General features: G+C 36.8%; 1 protein-coding gene across 1 annotated transcript in view; it reads left to right on the top strand.

Moving 5' to 3' along the window:
- Nucleotides 1-23,873, top strand: part of LOC311205392 (cadherin-9) — a gene marked incomplete at both ends in the record, with an annotated part of 77,238 nt that overhangs the window by 8,177 nt on the left and 45,188 nt on the right. Inside the window, one exon of the mRNA XM_084279800.1 lies at nt 18,473-18,767. Coding sequence (XP_084135926.1) covers nt 18,473-18,767 — 295 coding nt within the window. The remainder of the gene's footprint in view (nt 1-18,472; nt 18,768-23,873) is intronic.

Raw genomic sequence — 23,873 nt, 5'->3', positions numbered from 1 at the left:
TCAGCCTGTACTAATACAAGCGGTTATTCCTCTCCAGGTGCAAGACTCTACACTTGCTTTTGTTGAATTTCATCTGGTTTCTCCCTGCCCAGCTGTCCAGCCTGTCCAGGTCTCACTGGATGGCAGCGCAGTGTTCCTGCCTGTCAGCCACTCCTCCCAGCTTTGTATCATCAACACTTGCTGAGGGTGGATGCTATTCCCTCATCAAGGTCGTCAATGAAGATATTAAACAGGACTGGACCCAGCACGGAGCCCTGGGGAACACCACTAATCACAGGTCTCCAGTCAGATTCTGTTCCACTGATCATCACCCTCTGAGAGCCAATTCTCAACCCACCTCACTGTCCACTCATCTATCCCGTGCTCTCTCAGCTTTGCTATCAGGATGTCACGGGAGACAGTGTCGAAGGCCTTGCTGAAGTTAAGATAGATGACATCCACTGCTCTCCCTCCATCTACCCAGCTGGTGATGAGATCATAGAAGGCTATGCGATTGCTCAAGCACGATCTCCCCTTGGTAAATGTATGCTGACTACTCCTACCTTCTTCTCTTTTCACTGCTTGCATGAAGATGGCATCCAGAACACGTTGTTCCATCAACTTTCCAGGGACAGAAGTGAGGCTGACAGGCCTATAGTTGCTGGGATCCTCCTTCTTGCCCTTTTTAAAGACCAGAGTGATACTGACTGTCCTCCAATCCTCAGGCACTTCTCCTGTTATCCAAGACCTGTCAAAGATGATAGAGAGTGTCTCCGCAATCACTTCCGCCAGCTCCCTCAGGACACATGGATGCATCCCATCCTGGCCCGTGGATTTATGTGTGTTAATCCCTTTGAGATGTTCCTGGAACACCCCCACCTCAAACAGAGGGAAGCTCTTAATTTCCCAAACTCTATTACTTTCTTCCAGTATCTGTGGGTCCCGAGGGGCCTTTGGAGAGAAGACCGAGGCAAAGAAGGCATTCAGTATCTCCACCTTCTCGTAATCCCCTGTTACCAGCAAGGGACTTACATTATCCCTGGTCATCCTCTTACTATTCACATATCTAAAAAAACCCTTTTTAGCATCCTTTATGTCCCTTGCCAGTTTCACTTCCAAGCGGGCTTTAGCCTTCCTCGTCGCATAAATACAGCCCCTGACAACATTCCTATATTCTTCCCAGGTGCTCAGACCCTGTTTCCACAGTTCATAAACCTTCTGCTTCCCTTTGAATTTACTCATTAGCTCCCTGCTCATCCATGCAGGTCTTCTGCCTCTCTTTTCTGATTTCATGCTCAAAGGGATGCACCTATCCTGTGCTTGGAAGAAGCGCTGTTTGAATGTTAGCCAGCTCTCCCAGGCTCCCTTTCCTTCTAACAGCGTAGCCTAAGGGACAGCTCCTAATAGGTTGCAGAGGAGATCCAAGTTAGCTCTTCCAAGATTCAGGGTAGCTATCCTGCTTTTTGGCTTGCTTCTTCCACTCAGGATCTTGAACTCTATCATTTCGTGGTTGCTTTGTCCCAAGCTGCCTCCAACCTTCACTTCCCCAACGAGTTCATCCTTGTTGGTAAAATGAAGGTCCAGTATCCGCCCTCCCCTTGTAGGTTCCTGCACCATCTGTAGCAGGAAATTATCTTCTACATACTGCAGAAATTGTCTAGACTGCATACAACTGGCCCTGTTGCTTCCCTAGCAAATATCTGGGTAATTGAAGTCCCCCTAAGGACCAGCGCCTGGGATCTCGAGGCTACTTCTAGCTGCTTGTAGAATGAACTATCAACTCGTTCCTCCTGATCAGGGAGCCTATAGTACACACCCACAACAGTGTCACTCAGACTTGCCTGCCACTTGGTTCTTACCCACAAGCACTCAACTGATGGTTCATCCTTCCCCAGGTGGAGCTCAATACATTCTAGCTGCTCTCTTACATAAAGAGCAACTCCTCTACCTCGCCTCCCTAGCCTGTCTTTCCTGAAAAGCATATACCCATACATGACAGCATGCCAGTCGTCTAGGCTGTCCCACCACCTCTCTGTGATTTCAATGAGATCATGGCCCTGCTCTTAAAGTAAAATCAGTATTTTAAGATTAAATAAAAGAAGAAGAATTAGTGGGCGTCTCCTAGATCTCCTCCTTTAGTCTTTACTTTACTCTGAGTCTCCAAGTTTTTCTTTATCTTTGCATTAACTCTGCAGAAATAATGATGTATCAAAACAAAAAGAAAAAGTCATCAAGACAGAAAAGATCAAAGAAATAAGAAAAAGAATTAGACCAATATTTTTTAAAATAAAAACCAGAAAATGTATTGTATTCCAAAATTAATAAATTATGTCCACATACACTGGATTCTTTAGTTAGCACATTTTTCAAAAAAACATTTGATCTAGCTTCAAGCAGCCAGATCTCTAGGCAGATGAATCCCCAAAATAAAACAGAAGCAACAAAGACAAGAAAATACATGCATAGCTAACTACAAATACCAATGAAGCGCTATAGCTTGATTTGCTTAAAAATAATTTATTTTCTGAAGGCATCCAATGTGAACTTTATTGAAAAATTGTTGGAAGTTTTTTTTTTTTTTGTCAAAAAATGGTAAACCCCAAAGTTTTCAATAAACTTTGATCGATACATTTAAAAATTACGGAGAGTCAGGGAAGAAAATGGTGTAAGAGAAATGCAACATCTTCCAAAACCAATAGGACTGTTTTATTTTGGAGAAAGGGCAGCTGCTAAACTCTGAAAACCTAAATAAATTTTTATCCAAGCTTCAAAAGTAGTGAAGTTATCTAATCACATGATTCATCACCCAAGTATAAACAGCATAAGTATGAAATATCACGAATGAAAAATCTTTGTACTGATAGGCCTAAGCTACAATTTTACAATCAAATTCGTACATCATATTTCTCAAAATAAAGAATCATTTCTGAAAACAACTGTTATGATCAGGTACTTCAAACACATGAATAACAACAGTGAATTGGCATTGTTTGGTACAGATAGAGCAGCTCTCATGAGATCTGACAGCTTTTATTTCTTCAATTACATAAAAGACTGCTAAAAAAACCCTGAAGTTCTAGGCAGGTTCCGGGCAACAACTTGTGTTGATATTGTCATAAGGTTGATTTACATTCAACATCAAAGTATTTGATGGTATACACAGTCAACACAGTGAAGTTCCTGGTAAAAAAAATAATCAGAGATTCCAAATTATCTTTATACTGCAGGTTTTCACAAAAAATTAAAATGTTTTTTGTCAGAAAGTCCTCACTGACCCTACCAGGAGGAAGTGGGATGACACAGATAATCTCATTAGGTCTTTGTCTGTTCTGTTTTCAAGGATTCTGTTCATGTTTTTCAAGTTCCAGTGCTAAAAGAGATAAACTGCTTGTGAAAAGCAAAACTAAAGAAACACACCCCCCCAAAAAAAAAGGACATAAGAAATTAGAAAATAATCAAACTGCTTATTCCAAACTCCTTTCTCCTTCTCTTTTCTCTTCTCCTGCACTTCCCCTCATCTCTTCTCTCCCAAGAGGGAACACACAGTATGCAATGATTTTGAAGCTAAGAAGAAAAGCAGAAACTATGAGCCTTTATAAAGCCTTTGTTCTTAATAGAAAAAAAGAGAATTTGCAAGATGATTTTTTGAGAATTTCACAAGGCTAAGTGAAAACTTCATCCATAGCATAAATATAGTCATCTTTAAAGATTACGAAGATATATCAGTCAAAGCCAATACAAGGCAATGGAATAAAGGCAAAACAATAATAATTCCCAATTCTTTTCCCTTTTCCCACTGTCCTTCTATGCTTCTCGAAGGGGTGGAAAAATTATGCTCCCTCAATGCCCAATATAGTAATAAAGGCTACCTTGTCTAATTTATTGTTCTCTACAATGCTTTCTCTTTGCTTAGTCACTGCTTGCCTTCTCTGGAGATCTTCTGTGTGCTCAGATCATGCATAGGGTGTGTCAGGACAACAGAAACTGGGGTCTAGACAGTGGCAGTTTCCCCAATGGAGTTTGCTGGCATTGAGGGTGTTGACAAGCTAATAAAAGAACCCCCATGGATTAAATTTAAAAAAAAAAAAAAAGAAACCAAGATTTAAAGACAATGTGGATATTGAGAGTTCTCTTCTGTCTCCAGTGGTAACTTCTGGTTGATATTTAAAATAACATTTTTATTTTAATAAAACCTTTGCCAAGTCTCTTAGTCTTGGCAAGCTCCTTATGCTAAAACGCCCAAGCAGGTCTGCCTCAAAGATCTCTCCAGCTTAGAAACCTCCACAAAAGGTAATTGTATTCGTAGGATAGCCCTAGCTTCATATTAGAGTTTCATAGGCTGGTATTTCTCAGCCTCACAGCTTTAAGCCTGTGTGAAGAGAAGATTAGGCTAGTGGCAATCTGCAGACCTGTCATCGTCTGTTATCAGGCAATCATTTATTGTGTATGAAAAGGTGGGAGGGTGAGGAAAACGTTTTTCGCAAGATACTTTTTGTGATGTTGTATATTTATTGCATTGATGACATTATGGGAGTGATTCTGAAATAGGAAGTGTTTTGACTATATTTTGGTTTAGTGGTACCTGCCAGCCTGGTGATAAAAAAACGTGCAAAACCCATCAGAGCAAATCAATATTTGACTACCTAGAAAGGGCAATTTGACTGCACCAGAGGGTGGCATTGTGCAACATCTTGTCTGTCAGAGAAAGGTTTATGAATAGTTACCTTGAAGACAAACAGAGGAGCTGTCAACAAGCTACTGTCAAGAACAGTGAGCCTTTTCTTTCTGTATCTGGTACATCAAATCCTGTCCATTGCAGGAATCATCACACATTTCAGTCTTCTAGAAACTGAAAGATATGTTAGTCTAGCCAGGATAATCAGTTGATTTAACACTATGTTTGGTATCAATCAAAAGAAGAATCTGTGACCTCTGATTAGTTATATAAATACATACCTGCAGTCAAATTGTGCTGTATGTATTGCTGTAGCAACACAAACACACTGAACTAACATGTTCTCTCTCTTATATCAATCTATGGTCAAGAAACTGCTGAAATATCTCTTTTCTGATTTTACACATCAGAGTGCAATAGGAAGAATGAGAAAGCATGAACATTTCAGAATTTATAAATTCTTCCTTATTTTGCCTCATATTTCAAGGGATGAGCATGCCTGCTTCCAATGGAAGCCATCATACTCTTTTTGTCAAATTGGAAGAGTGAGAAAATGACAACCAGGCTGATAGTATTGAATGATTTTTAGCCTTAACTGAAGATAAATTGTTTTTATGTATTCTCCATTTCCATAAAGGAAACCCAATGAGAAATTGCATCAATTCCCCTCTGTGTAAGCTGTAGAAGTCTTAACAAAACCTCAAAGAGGTCTTTGGAGTAGTTCATTCAACTGCCAGAATAAAATTTTAGACCAAACCCTGCCATAAAATAATTGGTGATGCTTCAAGTAATTATTAATAAAATTTGAATTAATCTTTGCTTTATGTACATTTTTCTTTATTTTTTTCCATCTGTAAAAGATAATTGCCAACGCCTTTCCTCAAAACATGGCTATGTGTAAGGTATTCCCACACATCACAAAATGCTCAGGAATATCATAAACACAGCCATGAATCAGCTATTAGATTGAAAATATGTTTTGAAAGTATTGGGTTGAATAAGATATAAGTGCAGACTATGAAAAGGAGGAAAAAGCAAAACTAAATATTTAATAGCTACCTACCTGGTGAACAGTGCTTGAATGCTTGAATTTGTGATATAAATGATCTCTTCAACTTTTTCTAATGCATAGAAATGCAACACAGAAGTATTAAGTGGCAAATTGCTATACCTCTACTCAAGCATTCATAAAATATATTTACCTAATTTTAAATTTGTGATTGTTGTCACTGCCTGTAGCTATTTCAGCCCCTTGAAAGTTTGTATATATTGCTATATATTTCTGATTAAGAGCTGAAATTGAATTGATTTCTAAATGTTGAGAACAAATTTAGTTCTTATTAAAAGTTCTGGTCTGTAACTTCTATGCAGCTTCAGTGGAATTAACACTACTATATCACACTGTTAAAAATGTTGCAACTACTGACGCAAGCTTTAAAAATGGTGCTTTTTCTGACAGTTCAATCTTACAAGGATTGTGGAAGTAAGCATATTTTTCTTTTTAATCAGCATTTGTGATGAATAAACACTGTCAAATACCAGAAGGCAACAGAGCATTAAGTGTTCAAATATAACTGGGTCAGGTAGCTGACTGACAGGACTGAATTAACAAATGAAAAATAAAATATAGAAAGTATTTGCTTACCATGTCTCTACCACTGCAGAATTTGCATTTAAAATGCAGAGACTAAAGATCCTTTAAATCAATATTTTTTTTATACTGGAAAAAGTAGCATAGTGACTAAAAGAGATAACAATATATATATTTATCTTTAATGTTAAACGTGTACTAATTACATATAAATAAATAGTATGGACAATAAAATAAAAGTAAAAAGGAATTTGAATGCAAGCAAGTACTTTTTCATATAATGTTGCTGAAGTAAATGGAAGAGGGGCTATCGCAAGAAAGCAAAGTATACCATTAAAGATTTTTTTAACCTCTTCTCTAAGTTTCACAGAACAGGAAAACATATTTATCTCTGTACAGGCTAGTCACTGAGAAGTGGAAGAGGTCACAGTCTGATTCCCGCTCATTCCATATGAAAGATTTAGAATCACATGACAAAAGGCATGAAGTGAATGGCAAAATGTGAATCTATCCCAGAAGAAATTCTTTAGTCCTTCCAAAACACCATTAATGGAGGGAGACAGGATTTATTCTTCTGTTTTCATTATATTAGAAGTACGGCAATTAATTGTCCTTGTGCTTCAGGTGGCTATAGCTGATCTAAATTTGAAGTGTGTGAAACAACCCCCCCCCAAATTTAAAAAAAAATTTATTCTTCTAAAAAGCTATGAGAACACATATATGTGTGTATATATATATAAAAGATTTTTTTCTTCAATACAAAGATTTATTTTGATTTTTTCATGAGGTTAAAAGAGAAAAGGTTAAATAAAACCTACTATTTATGATGCTATGATTATTAATAATTATTTCCACTTCCATAAGTACCTTTCAATAAAATACATAATTTTTTATTTGAAGTTAAATGAACAGTTCTTATGGTGAGGAAAGCAGTGACATAATATGTGTTCTGAAGAGAAAACTCTAGCAGAATTGCTGAAACAGATTTAAAGTCACAGTGCTATTTTGGTTAGATACAGAACTGAATAGCCACTGCACAGGGATAAATCCAGCATAGTACCTGGTCTTATCTATTTGAAGAGAAGATCAAGGCGGAACGGACGGGACACATCAAGAGTGAAAACTATTTGAGAGAGGAGCACTCCTGACCCCTCACTTCCACTATTAGCAAAACCTAAAGCTCTATCTTAAAACCCGTCTCCAAATGGTCAACAAGTCAATGGTCAACATTTTACTCCAGATGGAGTCATAGGATAATTGGCAAATCAATCAGTTTTACTTTGTGTGCTGTGTGCTTCTCCAAAGTACAGAGAAACTCTGACAAAAAAAGGTTTTCAGCAAAGGATGCAGTCAGTATTAAAGGGTCCAGTCCCGTTCCATCCCTCCCCCCCAAAAAAATAATTCAGTGGTTCATAAATTTATTACAAAATTAGCATTGATACATTCAGATTTTTATCTCCTTTAACCAGATGCAAAAGCTTTGACTATCCATGCTGTTAAACTAATATTTGTTTAACTCATCCTTCATGCACCTCCTGCTGGGCTTCTTTTTCATTAATATTTGCTGTGAGAATCTGAAAAACAGAATAAAATTTAAAATCCCTCTTGAATAGCTCCTGTATATTCTAATATCTCCATATTATTCCCATTTCATCTGATTAGCTTTCAGATGAAATATATACTCTTGATGAAGAGACACCATTGGTCTGCAGGGCTTTATGCTTGGTTTGGGCGCTATGCTTTGGCTTCTCCAGACACTATTTCTCTTTCATGTTTCATGTGAAGTCCCAGGCAACCCTATCATGGTTTTCCTCCAAGCCACAATCTTCATGCTTAATCAGACAGGTACAATCAGCCTGTGCTTTATGTGGAACCTGGAGCCCATCTCTGGCCCCCTCCAAATGGCATTACACATGCCAGGTTCTCATGTGCCAGGAAAATAATTAAGTTGTTTTGATAATTGTTCCTGCCACTACCTTGTTTTTCCTATAATTACAGGGATGACCTTCCAAATAGTACAAAAATAAAACCCCAGTAGTAACAACAACCTTTAAATATTTCCTAACTACTGGTTTTCAGCATACTCTTCTTAAAACAATAACTTCACTTAGGAAGCTACATTATCACAACAGAGATTTAAGGATTGGTGCTTATTATGACCCATTCTGATTTCAAACCTTATGATATGATATCCCTACTTTTGAGAATCTGCTTCTTGGATTTAGCCAAGCATTTTTATGCACCTATGTGTCTTGGAGCAGGCACAAGTCAGGGGAATTGCACTCAGACTGAGAAAGGCATGAGATGGATGACTGTGTGACAGACTTTCACTCAGTACCCTTCGGATGGTGTGACACTTCACATTTTCAACACTGTCCGAAGAACAGAAAAACAATTTCAGATTCTGTTGTGGGTTTTATATTTGGTTACATTTTCCAATAAAGAAGCAGTAACGAAGGATCCCAGTGGTGCTTTAAGTCAAACAATGACCTTACCTACCTTCCTCTACTATTCATTTGAATGCTTAACTTTAGATAAACATTTACGGTATTTTGAGAGTCACAATCACATTCTGAAATGCATATTGAGGAGTTAACAGATTTTCTTTATTGAGGTGCATACACTGTCCACAAAATATTTAGCTTCTCAGTTTGCAAAGTAGGATCTCCCAAAAATAAAAAAACCTTTCAAAATTGCGATTTGAAACTTTGCGCTAGAGATAATTGTGAATCAATAAGCATGAAGCTCAAAATCATCACCGTCTTATGCTTGAAATGTTTTCATGTAAAAGTAAATATGTTTAAGGATAGTAACTTGAATATTTCTGGAAATAACATATAGCTGAACAGCTTAGGAGAAATATGCATTTTGTGATCTGCTTCCTTTAATTCATCGGGCCTACAATCTGTTTTTGTTTGGTTGGTGCTGCAGACCTGGAAGCTTGTTTACATGTTTTAGACCAAAAAACGCTCTTTGATCACATTGCCTCACATCTTGATATCTTTCTCTATTACTCTTGCATTATGCTGTATTACTCTCTGAAAAACATTGTCTTGATCTGTAGACATCTGTCTACAAGTATAAATACATATATGCATATAAAATTGTGAATGAAAGTAGTAAATTACTCCTGTTATTGATGTATTCTTCAGATCATTGTGGATAACCCACAACAGGAAACTGTGTAACAACACCCAGTTCGGTCAATGCAATACTTGTCCGAAGTTAGGGCAGTGAGTAACTACACAAGTTCAAGGACATCAGATTCATAAAACAAAACAAAGCAAAACATCCCTCTTCTAATGTGAGGGTTGTAGATGCTCAGGACATGGTGCAGGGAGTGTAAAAGAAAGAAATTACAGTGGTCAGACTTGTATGCTCTCTTAAACCAGCATCTCCTATTGCCACTGAGATATAGTACCTAGCTATAGAAATCATTAGTTTCCCCTACTAGAGTATTTCCTATATGCTTATTAGTGTAGAGCTGAGCCCAGAAAAATTAGTTCTGCAGAGGGTAAGGGGTAATCCATCCAAGTGATGAACTCCTCTTGCTTCCAGGGCCAGAGCTTTCATTCCTCCCTATCTCTGTGCACATCCTTTGGAACTACAGTGCATTTTGAGTGCTTCTGAAACAGCAAGGGATATCACACACAGAGAAAGAATTCACTCAGAAGTTTCTGGTGAGAGAAAAATCTATGAGAAAAAGATCCATTCTTATTGAGAAGCATTTAAAATAATGATGGATTTAGCACCCATTCCAGGGATTGATTAAAGTTGCAGCACTGGATGTTGTGATGTGATAATTTCTGACTTGTGGACATAATTGATGACCATAGTCACTTCCCATAAACCTATATCTCATGTTATGGAACAGCCAAATGACAGGGTATGGCAAACCATAACAAACAGTTTGGCTCTTTTCTTGAGGATGAAAACCTGCAACCCAGCTGTTGATAGAGAGAGAACAAACAAACAAACCCTATGTGCTCTGAAACACAATTTTTTCGCAAGAATAATGAATGTGACCACCTCTCCAGATTTGACTGCAACCTAGCATGTAGGGTGGGAATGGGAGGAGGCACATTGAGTAATTTGAGAAAATTGCTCTGGTTCCCAGGACTCTCCCATAGGTATGTAGAGATGTACGTGAAAGGAATGAATTTTCTCCATATTTTGTTTGTATCAGCAGAACCAAAAGACTACTAAATAATTTGCTGAAGTCTTCCTGAATGAAAACTAGATTTACCTTTACCTACTAAGTCAAAATCAGCACCTGCAGCTGATGTCAGCAGCATTTTTCACAATATCATTCTCTAGAGAATTTGTAACAATAGACAGCTGAACACTAGAACCAGATGCTGGAAAACAGAAGATAAGAAAAGTAAATGTCATTTGCCTTGTTTAATATACAGTCACTTAGGTTACCATCACACACAGACTTTGGTTGTTTAATTAAGAAGTTTGTGCTGATGTCACAAATTCAAGTCAGGTAAATACATTGCCATTTAGCACATACATAAAAATTTTGATTAAACACACATAAATAGAAAATTAATGCATCACAGATACTGCTACTGAAATCCACACTGAAGAACCATGCAGTTATTAAGATATCTTTGGAGTTTTTAATTAGCTAAAATGTTAATGAAGGAGAATATTTGTTGAGCTGCTGCCAGTGCTGTCCTAGCTGCTATAAATCTCACAAAGGTCTGAAATCATACAGTGGGGGCAATAGTTATTATCCTACCTGTCACTAGAACTCAACATATTTTCTGTGGGATTTTGGGGCTGGCTAGGATGCTACAAGCTCTTATTTCAATAACACTTCTTGTGGTCTTGGTAGAAATTAAATTATTTTGGTTTAGGTAAATACTGTCTACTTTCCCATCTCTATTCTTGTAGTTTAGCTCCAGTCAGCAGCTAAGCACCACATAGCCACTCTCTCTTGCTTTTGCCCATTGGGGTGGAGGAAGGGGGAAAGTAAAAAGAAAAGCAGGAGGGGGAAGGAAGAAAAAGAGGGAAGAGAAAGGCAAACCTCATGGGTTGAGATAAGGACAGTTTACTGGGACAGCAAAGGGAGGGAGAAATAACAATACTAGGACTTTATAGCACAATACCTGAAACTGGTGATGCACAATACACTGAATGGCACAGCTCAGACCGTACAGCTCAGAGGTGTTCCAAAGGTGGCCTGTTCCCAAACTGCACATCATGGTGCCATGCGCTTGCCCCCCACCAGCCCCCCTTTTATGACATAATTGGCATGGAATACCCTCTTTGGCCAGTTCAGGTCATCTGTCCTGGCTGTGTACCCTCCCAGACTCCTCCCACCTTCTCTTTAGCAGGAAAATATGAACAACTGAAAAGTCCCTGACTGCTTGGAAACAACTAAAACATCAGTGTGTTATCAGCACTGCTCTCATCCTACTCCCAACCATAGTTACACCAACTGCTAGAAAGAAAATTAGCGCTATCCTAGCCAAAACCAGGATTTCTATCTATATAACCTTCTTTATATGGAGTAAGCTCAGAGTGATAATTACAGTCAAGTTTCCTGGAAACTTTAGGTAAATAGGCACACGGCTTTATGAAAACAACATATACATGAGATTTTGCTTTCCTATATTTTGCACGTTTCTATCCTCAGCCCACGAGCTTCAGCTAAAAATGGTGATTGCGATATGTTTGTGTAAGTGCTGAAACTTTTTTGTTTTCCTCTCATTTTTGAAAGGGTCACTTTGGACACACCTAAATTACTTATTTTTCCCTGTTCCTTCGCATTGCTTATTATTTATGGATATTACTTTCACATTTAAGATGTCATAAGCATGTTTAGAAGAATCATAATAAATCTGAGTTAATGATACTCAGATTGACCATTTATGCGATGTAGAGTGTATTACAGTTTCCCTATACATTTTTCAGAGTTAGAAGGTCTGCATATATTTCAGCCAAAATCCAACATTTTCCAGCTGTCAAACTATTAATATAATGCTTCATTATGTTAATTATATGGAAAGGTTTTTCAATCTGAAGTTATACATGGCTTGAATCTTTTGCCTTAAGCCATATAGAAAGCAGTGTTGTGAAAGGTAAAGTCAAGGGAAAGACTGTAGTAAAGGCAAAGTTGTGACTGGAATGTGGAGAGAATCTTAACTGTAACAGGAACTAAGGCTGAATATACAAAATTTTGGAGGGAAAGGGGGAATGTCTTCCATCTGAAACATAAATTATACATGAAATACAACAAGATCATAGATGTGTTCAGATGGCTATATTTCAGCTTAACAAAATTTTAAATAGAAATACACGTGGTATAAGAAAAATAATACCAATATAAGTATTGGTTCAGCTTTCATTTTCACAGAAGGGAAAAAAAAACTTTGTATTTCATAGTGTCCAAGTTTCCCCTGCTGACTTGTTTGACATCTCAAACAAAAATAATGAGCATCATTTACACTTTTCTTTTTTATTTTTCTGACTCCAGCAACTAGAATAAATAAAAAAACCAAACAGTAAGCAAATCCTAATGTCTTCCTTTAGTGCACTTTAAGAAAGACATTTGAATTACACACATTAAAACAAAACCCTGTTCCAGCCAAAATTTACAATAGACAACTGCTCCAAGCATGTAAAATACATATACAGGTATATGCAAACTTACCAATAGCATTTTCAATGTTTTTGTAAATATAAATACAATCTAACATTACTGATGAAGATGTGAAGAAATAACAGAGAAGTGTGAAGTAAACTCCTTTGAAATTGTTTCACACTGCTATAATATGAAAGAGGAATTAAGCCATTAGATGAGCAAATTTGCACAAGTTATGAAAATACATTCATAATTGTACAGAATGAATTAAAAAAAAATGCTTTAAGGATGAATTAAAATTTTCTAATGCAGTTTGTAGGAGGTTTTGGTCAAAGCACTTCTTACTTCTACACAACAGTAAGTAGCACGTAAGGATGAACACCCAAGTGCAGTACTACAAAATAGGCAAGGCAATATTGACAACAGTGAACACAGGAAAAAAAGGTAACATGTCTTCATGGTTCAGCCCCGGGCAGCAGCTGAGCACTATGCCCTGTTCAGTCCCTGCTCTGCTAGTGGGACAGGGAGGACCAAAGCAGTGAGGGTTTGGGATAGGACAGTGTACTTACACAGCACAGGGAGAGGGGAACAACAATAGGACTTGTGGCAGAATACGTAAATGGTGATAATACAAAGCACTTTATCGACCAAACAACCAACTGGGTGCTCAGCCCACACTCAGACTATCCTGGAACTGTGCAGACCCACTCCACCCTTTTATGTGGTGCATGGCATCACGTGGTGTGTAAAACATCTTTGGACAGCTCGGCTCACCTCTGCTGGCTCCTTGTGAAAATTAACTCTATCATAGCCTAAACCAGGACACACACCATAGCTGTGTCTAACCTGTAGGTCCCAAAACTAATTTCCCATGACAAAAAAAAGACTCAGTTTTGTATTTTCTTTCATGTCCTGGTTTGCAGAGAGCAAATGAAAATGGCTGAAATGGATAGGAGACTCCACAGTCTCTAATGTGTGACTAGGATGTCAGACAGTTTGGAGTTTCAGGTACTTGGGACTGGGCACACCAATGAATTCACTTGACATGAAGTTCAGATATCAATATCCTGGTAAGTTTATGACACATATGGGATTAAAAAAAAAAAGTATTTCTGACTTTAGAATTCTGTATCTGCATCCTTTGCTCTTCCCATGCGCATCTACATCCCAGCTGTGATTGCAGCTGCATGCAAGCCTAGTCCTCAGCATACCTTTGAAAAGGTTCACTGTTTTTCTGGTAGTAATTACATCACAGTAATGTGGAAATCAGCATGGTCTTCATCTCCCACGAAGATATGCAGATGTACCAGTGCAGTGGCACTAAAAAGAGTTCATTTGACTGCAATAACCCCCCAATATATCTTAACAAGTAAGGAAAGTACATTGTTCATACTTTGTAGAAGCCATTTACAGACAAGTCGAGTCTGAGACAGAAGATCATGATACATCAGGATACTTCTGTGGGACACAACCGTGTGGGTAGAGGCAGTGTAGGTAATAGAACTGTATTAATAGCCTTTTTTCTATTTCATGATGCAGATGCACACTGTAATCCATCTAAGCTGTAAGTATTAGCACAGTACCTACCAAAATGTAATGATGTGTCTTCGTCCTTCGTCCTTTCATTCCCCTTATGCCTTTCCACAAGAGATATCACACCTCTTTTCTGAATTTAGGCAACCAAATAAATGCTTTCAGTGTATTTATTCATAACAATCTTGTTAGTCCTAAGTAGCCCGTCTTGCTTCCCCCCACACACACACCTTTTCATCTGCAATAACAGTTGTACCAAAATAAATTGCAAATAAAATGAAATCTAAATTAATTCTGTCAATTTCTTGCTTCTAAATGGGGAAAATTCATTCATATCACTATATAATTTGTTCACTGTCCATTGATTCTTCCCTTTTCCATTGATTATATGTCTGCTTAACTTGAAAATAGTTACTATATATTACAAACTACTGAGAACCATATCAACTGCACAGTTTACAGGAAATTTAGTAAATTAAAATGGAATTAGTAAGAAACAGTCAAGCCCTTTTAAACATGGGCCTTTGAGGAGATCTTTTGAAAGGTAGTGTTTATTTTTTTCCTTCTCTATATTTTCTTTCTCCGATTCCATACCAATGCCTGACTTTGATAACTTATAGAGACATTTTTTTTCCTCCAAACAATGCTGATATCTTCTATACTGTATAAAATAATAGCAGTTTTGAGAGAAGTTATGAATTAGTCTTGGACATACTGAGAATGCAGTGAAATAAAATAATTCCTGAATCCAGGCAGTTATGTGTTATAACCACCATCTGCTGATAAATATTGAGTGTTACATGAGGGTGAACTGTAAGCCAAAGGAACAGGGTACTTAATGGAAATAGAATTATGCTACACAATTCTGAGATAATCTGTTGTTTGCCTGCTCATTTACTTATTGGAAATCACAGTAACAGCGACCCATGTAAATTTATGTCAAGATTTCTTTTAAGAACATCAAGATCTCAATTATCACATCACATAAAAATTCAGTTTCACAGAACTGAATAGACAGGCTAATTTGAAATACACACTTTTCCTACATAAATGACGAAAAAAGATTGAGAGAACATTTATAAATATGCCCATATTTATAAGACACACATTATTACAGAAATAGCTGATTGTCACTCCCATAACCATTACCAATGTCTGATGAACATCAGGAAAAGTTGTGTTGAGAACATATTTAGCAAGACATACAGAATACTATAGAAATGTGCACGAAGGAATAACAAGAAATCAAGATACTCAGCAGTGCATCTTCTAAATCCTGTCTTCATTCCAATGTGTTTTGTACTACTTGGATATTGAATGGAATGGGAATGGTATTTGTTATTAGTTTGGTTACTATATACAGAGTAATACAATATAAGACCTTTTTTGTGGTTTTGGCATTGGTGGGTTTGTTTTGGGTGTTTTGTTTTGCTTGTTTGTTTGTTTTCTTTCCTTTATCAAAGTCACCTTTCACAGAAATTAAGGAACAAACAATTTATAATAGAAGAAATTACATATTTGATAAGTTCATTTTCCACCCATCTGGGGTTATTGCCTGTTAAATAGAGAAGAAGAAGAAGAAAAAAATGATGCAGAGTAAACCAAAATAAAATATTTCAACAGGAATAAGTTTTTGTTGATAGCAAATGGAGGACTTCCCAAGGCCTGCTGAGTCTATACAAGGTAGAGATAAACCATGGCTGTCAAAGATTACTTCAGATCAAATTAAGAATACTACTTTTCCAGTTTGAATGTCTGAGCTCCCTTCACATAGATGACCAGTTTACTAATTAAAAGCAAAAATCCATTAACTATTTTGTGTATAAAACTATCCACTATAGCTGGAAATAGGATTTACAAAATCTGTCCGTTCTTGTTCTTTGTTTTTATTGGATAAAGGTTATGATACTCTGTAAACATGACACACCCCATTTTTGCATGTCATTTTCTGCCAGTGATTTTCTATAGACTCTCTACAGAAAAATTAAAATTTTAAAAGCTGAAATATTTTCTATCATACATTCAAAATTTTATAGCAGTTCATAGAGGATTACCAGTCATAAGGAAAAACAATATAGTTTGTTCAAAATTAAATTGCAGTGTATTTTACAAATATATATATATCCCTATACTTGTTTTGAATAAACATCTACAACCTTACATGAAATTAATCTTGTGTTTTGTAATTATGCAATGATCATAGTGAGAAAAATGGTGTGATTGTTCTGTTTTACCTAACTATTGTATTTAGCATATTTTATAAAGCTTCTAACTCAAGAAAAAAAGGGGAAAGTTATATTTCTGCCACAAGGTAAGGAATATCTGAACAATAATGAATATGTAGTGGGAGAAACTTGTCCTGAGTGGCGAAAGACAAAATATATCTGACCAACAGAAATATGCTGTATTTTATGTGACATAAAAAAGTCTATTTTTTCCCTGAAAATATTAATAAAGTAAAAATAATAAGATCACATATGAAAAGATTAAAAAAATGTTTTGTATATTGATTATATAATGCTCCACATTCTGTGTCAAGATACCCATGCAACTAAGTTTATTTCATCACTATTACCTGTAGAGTTAGAAAGTCGACAGGGACTTTTTTTGAGTGTGGTATACATGTTATATAATTCTTTCCACTCATTCTGTGAAATCCTTGAGATTTTTCACAGGTATTTTTTATAAATATCCAGTCTTACTTCTAGAAGACCCTAACAATAATGAAATCTTGTTTAGTGACCACTGTTAGGTTACAGTGTTAAATTAGAGTAAAAAGTCAAAGGGAAGAAATTTAGCTAAATCCACCACATTTACCATTCATACATGTTTGGTAATCATAAGATGCAATGGTTCAGTTACAAAGCAGGGAGATAAACACTTTTAGGAATACAGAAATGAGGAAACAAGGAAAGACATGGCATAAAATAACTTATGTGCCTCTTGAGACTGTCTAGATTAATACCTTTACTAATACTGGACAATATGTTCTCAGGTGAATTATATACTATATTTTTCTACTAAGAGAAAAAAATAATTAAAAAAAAACCCCAAAACAATATTGTTAAAGATTCTCAGTGTCCACATATGAAAAATACCCAGGTCACCAATATGTGGCCAGATGTGATTGTAAGTGTGTATCCGAGGAAAATATAGTATATTTCTGAGGAAGATATACTGTAGATGCTCATAAAAAGGAGCTGGGGGTCCCTATAAATGAAATTAGAGCAATAGATTTAAAAAAAAAAAAAAAAAAGCGTGTTGTGTGAGAATTTCTAGTGCTCGGGTCAGCTTCAATGTCTTGTTTTCGCTTTGGTTTTAGGCATTTTTTCACAATGGTGTTAAATGGCAAGCTAATCCATGCCTGTAAGTTCACAGGTACCAGTTTTGAACTGCTATGAAGAGGTACAGTAGGAAAAGGGCTGTTAAACCACACTTAATGCTTTGAAAATTTACCTCCTAGTGTTCTTGAAAATTATTTCTCCTACATAGACAGAAAGAGAAGGAAGAAAGTAATTAACAGAGGTAAGATATTCCTGAAGGAAAAAAAAAAAAAAAAAAGAGAGGGGGAAAGGGACAAAGAAAAATAATACCATTAGAAACACACTTGCTTAAATCAGAACATTAATAGGTGATTTGGGGACATTCAGAATCTGTAATCCTTAAACCCCACTATTTTCTATGTTGTTGCAAGGAAACTGGTTGCCTTATCAGCAATCTATAAATGGGAATTCAACTGTTATTTTGCAAATAGAAACTCTGGAGTCTTACCACCCCTGTCATCTTCAAAAAGACTAATGATAGCTTCCGGAAAGAATATTAAAAGATTATTTTTTTCTTATTATGTTTTAAGTTGGTGATTTTAAATACTATTCCAAAATATTCTACATCCCTATGTCCTTATGAGTTTATTTAGAGCTATTTTTTGTGTATGACTGAGTCTCAAATTTGCAATTTTTCCAACAGTGAAACAGAAGATAACCACTGCTGACCCCAATTACAGTCAAGATTGTACAGACTTATTCATATATACTGAATGATTTGGTCTGTAATAACAATACATATATTTATAGAATTCTTCTTTTCTACCTCCCTGAAGCTACACACTGACCAAGATAAAGGAGATGGAAATTTAAAATACATATTAACAGGAGATGGGGCTGGCAGTCTGTTCATTATAGATGAAAATACAGGAGATATTCATGCTGCAAAGAAATTGGACAGAGAAGAAAAGTCCCTGTATGTGCTACGTGCCAAGGCTATAGACAGAAAAACTGGAAGACAAGTGGAGCCAGAGTCTGAATTTATCATTAAAATCCACGATATCAATGACAATGAACCAAAATTCGCCAAGGACTTGTACACCGCCAGTATTCCGGAAATGTCTGGAGTTGGTAGGTAAAAACTTATCCTTATGTACAATACAAATGAGTTTTCAGTTGATTGGAACTTGCAAGTCATATATTCTTTGAGGCACTTAATACTAGCTTCTCTGAATATCCATGGAACAATTTTTGTTGCCAGTAATGTATCATAAAAGACTGGGTCTGCTTTTATTTATTTGCTTCATCTTCATCCACTTTCTAATCCTCTTTTCCACACTATAGGCTAATCTTTACTCTTTCAAGCCCACTGTAACCATCAAGGAATGTAGCATATATGGTTATGTTATCAGTTAATACATAGTTTTGCCACAGCTGAAAATATCATATGCATAAAATGTATCCTCTGTATTTTTAAAGTCTAATTTACTAAAACTTTTTGTACCTTTAGACACAATCAGCTTTAAGCACGTAAGTATGTAAATCAATTAATGTATCAAAATGATGCAAAGTGTCTTCCTACTAAAGCCTAAAATGTAGGGCTTTTAATTTTTTTTTTTCCCTTTTATATCAATATTAGGATGTGTGGCTCTTTTTTTTTTAAAGACTGACACGCCTGTGTGTTGTGGGTTTTTTTAAGATAACAAACATGAACCCCTTCCCCAAAGAAATAATTCTTTTCATAAATAAAAGATTACAGCTATCCACAACTGTTGCACTGAAAAGTAAAAGAAGTAGAGTGACAGTAGAAGACAGGTGAGAAATGTAGCAACAAAGGAAAATAATTCCTTGAGTTTTGTTCAAATAATACCAAGTGATAATATTCACCAGCACACATTCATCAGAAGTTATCACAATTGCCCAAAGGTTTTATTGTTTTACAGTAGATACAATGTCACTGATGAGTAAGCATAAAATACATAGGCTATGGGAACCAACTGACATAAATTCCCAAGAGTTATTTACTTACCATAAATTGCTATAATGGTTTGCAAAATCATTCCTGGCTGAGAGATAATAAAATACGAAACAAAATTGGTGACTAATAACTTTGCAAAATAATTAACAGAAGCTAATTATTATCTCTAAGACCACTAGAGGAAATAAAATGGAACAGGATGGTAATTTATAACTCGCTTTTATAATCACAAGAAGGAAATACCTACACTACTATGTATAATGTGAAAAGTCCAAGAATGGTTCTTTTAAAGGTAGTAGAAAATAGAGAAATCCTTTCAATTCATAATTTACTTAGTTGATAATCTGTGGAGGAAAAGTGTTGACAGTGCACCTGTCATATTTAGTTTGAAAGAAGCAACTCTATAGGACTAGATAGGATAAAAGGCATGATGTCCATGTTTAACCTTATCGCTTAGTTGAACTTCATTAGAGTCAATGGAGAAGCACAAATGAAAGAGAACAGACTAAGAACCAGGCCTTTGGCACTGCCTGTGAAATTTTAAGTCTATGGAATGTCTATATTTGATGGGGATGATGATAGTATAAGTATCATTATGAAATTTAAGCTGAGAAAGTATCCATAACAGACTCAAGTAAAGGTGAGCTTTAATGCAAAGAAAGAATTAGAGGAAAAGGATCTGAACAGTAAAAAAAACCCCACAACATACTTGCTTCCAATATGAAGGCAAAAATGGTATCTGAGTGACTCTTTGCTTTATTTAGTTGCCATTTGCATTGGGGGATAAAAAACTACACTGAAATGACAATTTTTAATGCTTGAATTTGAATGAGTAGAAGTAGTTTCTAATTTCTTAAAGTATCAAGGACTAAGAGCCCAAATCCAGATCAGTCCATTCAAGAAGTAGTAATCCTACATTTCTGAAAGCACTTACAAGAATGCTAATTCAATAGTCCAGGTGTGCATATAGGTAAATAAAGATTACACAGATATATTCTTTCTTAGAGTCCCTTTGTCCCATTCCTCCACAAATGGAGAAAATTACTTGGGAGTGAAATGGGATATTCTTGCTCTAAGTGGAATAGAATTCACAGGTGATAAAGTGGTACTCCTGTAAACCTTACTATAAAGCACACAAAAGAACACATAAAATACAGAATGAAGATAATGTAGTTCTTGAAGTATCTAGACAAAAGAAAGATATATGAATGTAAGCCAGCAACACATAAAAAAAATGCAGGGAAAGGAAGAAAAAAGACTGAGGGACAAAAAATTAAACTCAAAAGTGATGCAAAGTGGCACTGGGCTGCATAAGTAGCTCCTGGTTCATGCTTTCCACAGTGGCTAGGATGGCCATTAAAATTCTGCAATGTAGTATAGAAATGGCATTTAATGGCATAATTCTTCATTCAATACTACTAGCTTTTCTTTTGCCGGTCCAAAGATTTTTTTCCTGAAAATAATGTTTATTGCGGAACATCACAAATTTACAGAATTGTCTATTATGAAAGTTGGTTCACTACACCTCTTGAGTGATTTTGGTATATATTGTTATTCATAGATTAGATAGGTGTCAAATAAAAGTCCAAAACCTAAACTTTGTAAGGAAGTAGGACCAAACCTTTTAGTTGTTTCTGGACTGTATAATTTAAAATGGAATTTGAGGTTGGAGGGTCATGTAAAGTAAGTCATTAAGGAAGAACGAACAGTAATTGTTAAGTGATAAATGTATAGTAGGGTTGTTGCTGCTGTGAAAGTAAATGCATCTGAGAGAAAAAGACAGAAAATATGCTGAAAAGTAGAAGAAAGAAAAATAGACTGAATCAAAAAGTGTCTTCCAAAAAAACCAGAAGACTTCAGAATAAAAAAATAAAGTGCCACTGAATTCTTTATGTTCCTCTGTAACAAATGGAAGAAAATGAGACTAATAAAATAAAAGCAAGAATCCCTGGAATAGGGTTACCATCTTTACTAAGACTACATCAAACTAAAAAGTCAGTGTAGTTCTCTATTCCCTGCATAACTATTTAAGATGATGAAAGTTATTTGGTTTAACTATTTTTTTTTTCTTAAATATTGTATTTTTATGTTTGCCAAGTTCAACAAATATGACAGCAGGTATTTATGAAAACTCTGGAAAATGTCACTAAGATTGAGAAATTGAAGAGGAATCATCACTACCAATGTTTCCAGCTGTGTGTGTATCTGTTATTCAAATGGCATATCATACCACATATTTCTCAGCGTGTTATTGACTGCTTCTTGGAATAACTACATCTAGAGAACACAAGGAAAAATGATAAGTCAACACATCTGACAGAACGTGTGATTTTCAGTACCAATAGGCAAACCTCACTCATGTTTAACTAGTTTGATAGCAAGAATGTTGAAAGCATAACATAGATTTTCAGCACAACCTGCCAAAGCCTGCAGGGAAATATGAATGCTTATTTTTTTGCTATGTTGTAATATCTACACTGTGGCCATCAATCTATACATAAATTAGCTATGTTATGCCTAAATGGGATCCAGTCATATCTCAAATAGCATTATGGGAATACCTAAAATGCTGTGTAGCAAAGTTAGTACTGGAAGCAATCAAAACCACTGAACTGAATTGACTGCAGTGACATTTCAGAGAGCTCTTACGGAAATGATCATGCTAAATGCTCACAGTGATATTAACTTAAAAAAAAATAAATGAGAAAGTTAGGTTAAGAGATTCTAAAACTTAGTAACATGAAATTTCTAATTAAAAAACAGCAAATACACTGAAGAACTGCAGGATAATAACTGCTGTGGCTATATTTTTAAGGAGTGCTAGAGCTGACTGGAAGAATCCTGAAATTTACATCAGATTAGGTAAATTGATTTTTTTAAAAAATAGTTCCAAAAAAAGGAGAAAAAGATGCTGGACATACCCATAAAGGTTAATCAAAACATAATATAGAAAGTAAAGGTAGAAAATGGGTTCAGAGCAGCCCAATGGATTGAGAGCAGCCCTGAGTAGAGAATTTGGGGGTACTGGTTGATAAAAAGCTCAACATGAGCTGGAAAAGCCAATGTGCAGCCCACAAAGTCAACTGTATCCTGGGATGCCTCAAAACAGCATGACCAGAAAGCCAAAAGAAGTGATTTACCCCCTCTATTTTGCTCTGGTAAGACCCCATCTGGAACAGTGCATCCACTATCATCTTTGAAGGGTCTTGGATAACAGGAGAAGTGCCTGAGGATTGGAGGATAGTCAGTATCACTCCGGTCTTTAAAAAGGGCAAGAAGGAGGATCCCAGCAACTATAGGCCAGTCAGCCTCACTTCTGTCCCTGGAAAGGTGATGGAACAACTTGTTCTGGATGCCATCACCAAGCAATGGGAAGAGAAGAATGTCATGAGAAGCAGTCAGCACGGATTCACCAAGGGGAGATCACGCTTGACCAGTCTCATAGCCTCCTATGATCTCATCACCGGCTGGATAGATGGAGGGAGAGCAGTTGATGTCATCTATCTTAACTTCAGAAAGGCTTTCAATACTGTCTCCCACAACATCCTGATAGCAAAGCTGAAAGAGCATGGGATAGATGAGTCGACAGTGAGGTGGGTTGAGAATTGGCTTTCGGACTGAGCTCAGAGGGTGTTGATCAGTGGAGACCCGACTCCACCACCTCACTGGTGGCGATCTGACTGGAGACCTGTGAGACTAGCGGTGTTCCCCAGGGCTCAGTGCTGGGTCCAGTCCTGTTTAATATCTTCATTGACGACCTTGATGAGGGAATAGCATCCACTCTCAGCAAGTACACCGATGATACAAAGCTGGGAGGGGTGGCCGACACGCAGGAACACTGCGCTGCCATCCAGCGAGACCTGGACAGGCTGGACAGCTGGGCAGGGAGAAACCAGATGAGATTCAACAAAAGCAAGTGTCTTGCACCTGGGAAGGAATAACTGTCAGTATCAGTACGGGCTGGGGGATGACCTGCTGGAGAAGAGCTCAGTGGAGAAGGACCCAGGGGTCCTGGTAGATGACAGGTTGGCCATGAGCCAGCAGTGTGCCCTGGTGGCTAAAAGGGCCAATGGGATCCTGGGGTGCATCAGGAGGAGTGTAGCCAGCTGGTCAAAGGAGGTGATCCTCCCCCTCTACTCTTCCCTGGTCAGGCCCCACCTGGAGTATTGTGTCCAGTTCTGGGCTCACTGGTATAAAAAAGACCGGGATCTCCTGGAGAGAGTCCAGAGGAGGGCTATGAAGATGATTAAGGGCCTGGA

The sequence above is a fragment of the Gallinula chloropus genome (assembly GCF_964237585.1).
Source record: "Gallinula chloropus genome assembly, chromosome: 2".
Taxonomy (NCBI): Eukaryota; Metazoa; Chordata; class Aves; order Gruiformes; family Rallidae; genus Gallinula; species Gallinula chloropus.
Note: the sequence above shows the minus strand (reverse complement) of the source record. Positions and strands in the feature narration are given on the sequence as shown.